General features: G+C 37.0%; 1 protein-coding gene across 1 annotated transcript; it reads left to right on the top strand.

The window, feature by feature from the left end:
- Nucleotides 1-259: 259 nt before the first annotated feature.
- Nucleotides 260-3,464, top strand: LOC114827586 (uncharacterized). Its single transcript, XM_029109670.2, has 4 exons — nt 260-1,000; nt 1,911-2,258; nt 2,349-3,016; nt 3,169-3,464. The coding sequence occupies exons 1-3, from the start codon at nt 542-544 to the stop codon at nt 2,973-2,975; spliced, it is 1,434 nt and encodes a 477-aa protein (XP_028965503.1). The 5' UTR covers nt 260-541; the 3' UTR covers nt 2,976-3,016; nt 3,169-3,464.
- The last annotated feature ends 4,166 nt before the right edge of the window (nt 3,465-7,630 follow it).

Below are 7,630 nucleotides of genomic sequence, written 5' to 3' on the forward strand. Positions count from 1 at the left end.
ATATAATAAAATCAAATAATTAAATACATAGAATTAAAAAAATATTAATTTAATTATTTCGGTTCGGTTCGGTTTCTAGACCACCAAAACAGAATCAAACCAAAAGAGTTCGGTTCGGTTCGGTTTTTTCAATTTGATTCGGTTTTTTCGATTTCAGTTTGATTCGATTTTCGGTTTTTTTCGGTTTTCGGTTTTTTGAACCCACCCCTAAGTACAGTACCACCCAAGGTCACAATCTTGAAAACATTTTTGCTCCCAAATGCTTCAGTTTCCCACTACTCCTCTCGCGCGCGCTCTCTCTCTTTCTCTCTCTCTCTCCCCCTCTCTCTATGAAATGAAGAACCAGTCTCACTACTACTCTCACTCTTCTCCTTCTTCAACAACCACCACCACTCTCCACTCTCTCTAAGCCCTCCTCTCTCTCTCTGCTAACTCCTCCCTACCCATTTTCTCTTAGTCCACAAAAACCCACCCGCCACACGACGTTCTCGGGTCGAGAAAAAACCGGGTCAGGAGGAATCAGAACTTTCGCAACCGAAAAATGGAGAAGAAACAAGGCTTCTTCTCTGCTCTCAAGGACGAGGTGGTTCGGGGTCTCAGCCCCTCGCGGTCGCGGGCCAGCAGCCCGGCCCGGTCCGGGTCGCCCATGACGGGTCTGCTCCGGAGGAAGAAGCAGAACCATCACGGAAATGGGCACGGCGTCCAGCTGGTGGCGCAGCCGGACGCGTTGATTGGGAGATCCGGGAGCCTGAGGCCGGTGATGGAGGGTCCGGATCCGGACGGAGGGGAACTTGGGGATTCGAAGCGGGTCGGGTCGAGTTTGGGCCAGTGGATGCGAGGGCAGCTGTCGCGGACTCCCTCCGTGAGCTCCGTCGCGCATAACAACAGCAAGAGTTCTGATCTGAGACTGCTGCTTGGAGTCATGGGTGCTCCTCTCGCCCCCCTCCACGTCAGTACCTCCGACCCTTTCCCCCATCTCAGCATCAAGGACACTCCCATCGTCAGTCTCTCTCTCTCTAACATTCTCTGTCTCTAACATTCTCTCTCTAGCTCTGTTCTAAGTTCATCTGGGGCTTTTGCGCCATTTTCTATGAACTTTTCTGTCTTAGTTTCTGAGATGGCAACTGCAAAATAACTACAAAATAATTGCTTTCATGCATTTTGTTTGTATGCTGCTGGGGACTGAGGTGGTGGTATTGCGAATTTGTATAAATTTTGACTGCGACAAAGATTGTAAGATTTGGGTTTTGGATTTATTTTACAGAAATGGTTGGATTCTTCTGGCCCTTTTCTCCCAAAAAAAAAAAAGTTTGGTTCTTTCTTTGCAATGGGTATGATTTGCTTCTTACGGTATAGATTTCCACTGATTATTTATTTATTTATTTCTTCATGTTTTGCTTAAATTTGAAGAACATCATTGGATGGTTACGATTTGCATCCAGAGTCCTTGTTTGTTTAATCTTTTGTTTTAAAAATTGGTTTTCTCTAATTTCTTCAATTGTGATGTAGACGTTGGTGATTCTTTTTTTATTACTTTTTTCAATCTTGGTCTCTCCCTGTTTGGCAAGCGAGAAAGTTAAGTGTGAAAATTAGACCCGATGGAATCTTAAGCAGCCGATACATGTTGCTGAAAGTTGAGCTCAGTAGGCCAATGGGATTCACTGGCTGGTTGAATTTGTTTTCTTATTTTCCACATACAGAACTTTTTTTTTTTTTTTTTTTTTTTTTCAATCTTACCTGTGTTTTCACATTTTCTCACCAACCTAACAGATCATGACAGCTAGTAATTTTATTGTAGAAGATTTTTCTTTAGCTTGCACTTTAGATTCGGATTTGTTGTGAAAAATTACGCTAAAATTGATTCGGGATTATAGATGTTGGGTTGGTTTTGATGTGTGATATCTTTGCAGGAAACTTCCTCTGCCCAGTACATACTGCAACAGTACACAGCGGCATCTGGTGGGCAGAAGCTGCAGAACTCGATAAAAAATGCTTATGCCATGGGAAAGGTTAGGATGGTTGCTTCTGAGTTTGAAACGGCAACGAAGGTGATGAAGACCAGAAATGCCTCTAGATGTGCCGAGTCAGGTGGGTTTGTGCTCTGGCAGATGAGTCCGGACATGTGGTATGTAGAGCTTGCGGTGGGTGGGAGCAAGGTCCATGCCGGCTGCAATGGGAAGCTTGTCTGGAGGCACACACCGTGGCTTGGTGCTCATACTGCGAAAGGACCAGTGAGACCCTTGCGTCGGGCACTTCAGGTGAAGTTTTATGTGGTTATTGGTGCTTCTTTTCGTTGGCCATGAAATTTGTCATCCAATTCATAAATGTCTTCACGTTTTCCTTTTCAGGGTCTAGATCCAAGATCTACGGCTAGTATGTTTACCGATGCAAGATGTATAGGAGAGAGGAAGATCAATGGTGAGGATTGCTTCATCCTCAAGCTTTCTGCTGATCCTCAGACTCTGAAGGCCAGGAGTGAAGGCCCTGCCGAGATCATAAGGCATGTGTTGTTTGGTTACTTCAGCCAGAAAACAGGGCTTCTTGTTCATATGGAGGATTCACATCTGACCCGCATCCAATCCAACGGTGGCGATGCTGTTTACTGGGAAACCACAATCAATTCATTCCTTGATGATTACAGGCCTGTTGAAGGAATCATGATTGCACACTCAGGGCGTTCCGTGGTAACCCTATTCAGGTTTGGTGAAATGGCAATGAGCCATACCAAAACAAGGATGGAAGAAGCTTGGACAATCGAGGAGGTTGCATTTAATGTTCCAGGTTTGTCAATGGATTGCTTCATCCCCCCAGCTGACTTAAGATCGGGGACAATCAGTGAAGCGAGAGAGCTTCCACATGATGAAAGGGGAAAGGGTGGTGGGATTGCAGTAGCAACACATCGGGCCAAAGTTACTGCGCTGGAGAAAGAGCACAATGCTAATGTTGATAGCCTGACCTGGAAGATGGAAGTCTAACAAGAAGGGGCTGCACTTAATTAGGGCAATTGTTTATACTGGTAGCGACTCTAAATCAGCTAACACCTTAGAAGTTTACAAAGTAGGAGTTGCGTCGCGTTTTTTGACGTTGGTTTTATGCCTCTTAATCTGTAAATAGAGCATAATTATTCACAGGGTTCACTTCGGCCTGAATGAATCTTTATACTCTCAGTGCAGAATCCAACAAAGGTGTTGGAGCTCGATTTTTCCAGCTGGGGATAGAGCAAATGGAGGTTTAAGTTTTAGTTTACCTTCAGTGCATGAGGGAAGGTGGCGAAGCTCATCTTTCTACAATTTCAGGAGCGGCGATATTAAGGAGATCGCCGGTTTCTGGCATGGAGTTTGAAGCCTAATGCCGGTAGTTCGATAGTCTTACTGTTTTCGGGTGTGCTAATCGTTGTGGTTGTGTGATTGATGCAGAAGTTGTTTCTAGGGTTTGTGAAAGGAAAACAGATGGTTTTGTCAAAAGTGGTGGAGATAGAAGGCATGGGCAGAAAAGGCTGTACTGAGTTTTTATTTCTTTATTATTAACTGGTGTAACCAACATATGGGTCTCTAGCTAATTGTATTTTCTGCTACTTTCTCAGTGTCCATCAAGTATTTAATTTTCATGAACATATAGGAATCACCATCCTTCCTTCTCTTTCTTGAGTTTCTGCATAAATTCTGCAATTTAAATAAATGCCTTAGATTTTGTTTTATGTCCAAGAATTTGTTTTAATGGTGCAAACAATGATAGAGAAGTGTTAAGTTCTTTTATGTGCTCCTTTTATAGAAGAGCTAGTGGGATTTACCCGAATTTTGAAATCCAACTCCAAAATTTGAAGAAATTAGATTCTCTACATTTAGGTTGTGTTTGAATTCCAAGTTGTTGGGAGAATTGGAATGAATTTTTTCCTCCTTGTTATATCCCCCAACACCACCAACCGTTATCCAATTTAATATGAAATTCAACAATAATTAAAATTAAATTAAATTTCATTGTGTTTAATATTTGGTAAATTGAGGCATTAACATTTTTTAATTAATTAGTACATGAAATCTGTCAGAAAACTGGTATATAAAATAATCCATTTTAACTAAAGATATTTTAATAATTATATTGGTTTTCATTCCGATCTAAATAATTTATATAAAATCTATACCAATTTTATTCTAATTCCAATTTTTTTTAATAAACAACTCCAAAAACAATTTAATTATGACTCTTCTCTATTCCAACTCTTCATTCTCCTCAATCAAATCCTTTCTATTCAAAATTTACGAACTGGTAAAAGTCTTGGGTGCTTGGCACTTTCTTCTTCCCACTGCCCCAAGTGATAAAGATTAAACAAGGCTTCCACTGGTGTGGGGTCTCTGCAACTTTATCGAGGAATATCAACTTTTTAAACCCTTCTTTGACCGTTGGTCTATCCAACCCCAGCAAATTAAACCAAAACACTGAGTGAGCGAGAGAGAGAGAGAGAGAGAGAAAGTAAGAGAAGTTATGCCAGTTGGGTTTGCGTCGTTTGCTGCAATGCTTGCTACAATATGATTACAGCACGGCACTCTCACTGGGGTAAAATAATAAGTCCTCCTAATCCCATGTGGTTAAAGTCCCTCCAAAGTCCAAACCTCCTCACTTTCCTTTTCTGTTTTAGTTTTAGTCTTTATATATTAGAGATCTTAAATTCGGTTCTCGCTAAAGAAGAATTCGAACCATATTATTGCTAATCCATTGTAAGGCTAAGCCCACTTCCACTTCCTTATTATAGATAATATCATTTGTTTTAAAAAAACAAGTAATTCCCACACGTCTTTTTTTATTTTAAAACACTTTATTTGTTTATGTTTTTTTATTTATTTTTTAATTATTCGATTTAAAGGTCACAAGTAATAACTTTTTCTTTATGGTCCGCAAAATTAGCGTTTTAAATCTCGTATATAAAGATTTAATAGATTTTATAACCGTTAGATTTTACAAAAAATTTATACTCATGAGTAGCAGGATGACGGAATAGACATAAATATGATGGGGAAAAAATGTGTGATCACTTTCTTTAATTGTTTACTTGATTGCCATAGTTGCGCCACTTGAGGTTGAAGGTTCCACCCAATCATGGTGTTTCTGAATGGTCGAAGTCTCCCAATTGATGACAGGATGTGAGGTTTTTTATTTGGAACTTTAACGAAAAATTTCCAGTATTGTTTATTCTAACGAAAAATTATATTTTTACACTAAAAAAATCATTTATGGTACTATTTATTTTACCATTTATTTTGTTCTTATCGTTAAAATTCAAAGTTTTCAAACTCTTTTTATTAGATTTTTTTGTTTTTTTTTTTTGTTTGGTTTGTTTGGCATAGTAGAGGAGGATGACCTACTAGGCCTGGCAAACGGGTTGTGTTTGTCGTGTTCATGTCGTTTTCGTGTAATACCTGTTATCTTAATGGGTAGTATCATGTCACACCCGTTATCGTAACGGGTCCTTAACAGGTCGGGTCACTTTACCCGTTGGGTAAAGTGACCCAACCTGTTATGACCTGTTAAGAAAAATATTTTTTTTCTTAAATTTGCACATACCACACACTGCCACATAAATATTACTTCAAAACATTAAAACACATTTGTCGTTTAAGTACTACATCTACACTCGAAAATAAGAGCCTAATAAACAAACATTCATACACTACTAGTCTATTACAAAATATTAAATGTGCAAGGATATGCAAAATGAATTAGTTTTTATTTTCAAGGTTGTGAAGCCTTTCTCAAAAGTTTAAATATTGCTAATGGAACTCAAAGCTTGCATGTTATTCCTTTTACAAAATTCTCAATTTTCATCGATCATCATAACATAAGATTTTATGGTATCCACTAGTGTAAATATTTTAAATTGAAGATTGAATTCATTCATTGTATTCATATAGAGTCAAGGAGTGTAGCTGTAAAAAATCATCAAAATCGGAGTTAAAATAACCGTTAAATCGTGATTTTTCGTTGTTAACCGTCGAAAAGTTTTGTCTCATTCCTTGATCTCTAAATGTTTGTTTTTTGCGATTTTTGGCGTATGCAATCTTGAAGCATATGCAAACAAGTTGGACGGTTGGATCGTTGAAATTAGTTTCGTAGAATGCGTATCCCATCAAAACGATAGATTCACTAACACTTAGAGTTTATTTATACTTTCATTAAGTATAACATAAGATTTCGTGGTATCCACTAGTTTAAATATTTTAAATTGAAGATCAAATTCATTCATTGTATTCATATAGAGTCAAGGAGTGTAGTTGTAAAAAATCATCAAAATCAGAGTTAAAATAATTGTTAAATCGTGATTTTTCATTTATAATCGTCGAAAAGTTTTGTCCCGTTACTTGATCTCTGAAAGTTTGGTTTTTGCAATTTTTGGCATATGCGATCTCGAAGTATATACAAACATGTTTGACGGTTGGATCGTTGAAACTAGATTCGTACTTAAGAGTTTATTCATACTTTCATTAAGTATAACATAAGATTTTGTGGTATTCACTAGTGTAAATATTTTAAATTGAAGATCGAGTTCATTCATTGTATTCATATAGGGTCAAGGAATGTAGCTGTAAAAAATAACTGTTAAATCGTCATTTTTCATTGATAACCGTCGAAAAGTTTTATCTCATTACTTGATCTTTCAATGTTTGTTTTTTGCAATTTTTAGCGTATGCGATCTCGAAGCATATACAAACAAGTTTGATAGTTGGATTGTTGAAATTAGTTTCGTAGAATGCGTATCCCATCAAAACGATAGATTCATTAACACTTAAGAGTTTATTCATACTTTCACTAAGTATAACATAAGATTTTATGGTATCCACTAGTGTAAATATTTTAAATTGAAGATCGAGTTCATTCATTGTATTCATATAGGGTCAAGGAGTGTAGCTGTAAAAAAATCATCAAAATTGGAGTTAAAATAACCGTTAAATCGTGATTTTTCGTTTATAACTGTCGAAAAGTTTGTCCCGTTACTTGATCTCTAAATGTTTGTTTTTGGCAATTTTTGGTGTATGCGATCTCGAAGTATATACAAACATGTTTGACGCTTGGATCGTTGAAACAAGTTTCGTAGAATGTGTATCCCATCAAAACAATAGATTCACTAACACTTAAGAGTTTAGTCATACTTTCATTAAGTATAACATAAGATTTTGTGGTATCCATGAGTGTAAATATTTTAAATTGAAGATCGAGTTCATTCATTGTATTCATATAGGGGCAATGAGTGTATTTGTAAAAAATCATTAAAATTGGAGTTAAAATAACCGTTAAATCATGATTTTTCGTTGATAACCGTCGAAAAGTTTTGTCTCGTTACTTGATCTCTAAATGTTTGTTTTTGTAATTTTTTGCTGATGCGATCTCGAAGCATTTACAAACAAGTTTGATGGTTGGATCGTTGAAATTAGTTTCGTAGAATTCGTATCCCATCAAGTTCAATGGTGTGTATACATATATATTTATTAAGTAGATTGAAATTTATTTATTTTGTACTTATAACACTTAAGAAATTGAATGATCTGTATATTTAAGCCGATCCATGGTCACCAATTTTTAATATTTAATTTAATATATATATATATATATATATAATTATTATAGTTTTTAGGGGTAT

Source organism: Malus domestica, chromosome 10, assembly GCF_042453785.1.
Source record: "Malus domestica chromosome 10, GDT2T_hap1".
In the NCBI taxonomy this organism is placed as follows: Eukaryota; Viridiplantae; Streptophyta; class Magnoliopsida; order Rosales; family Rosaceae; genus Malus; species Malus domestica.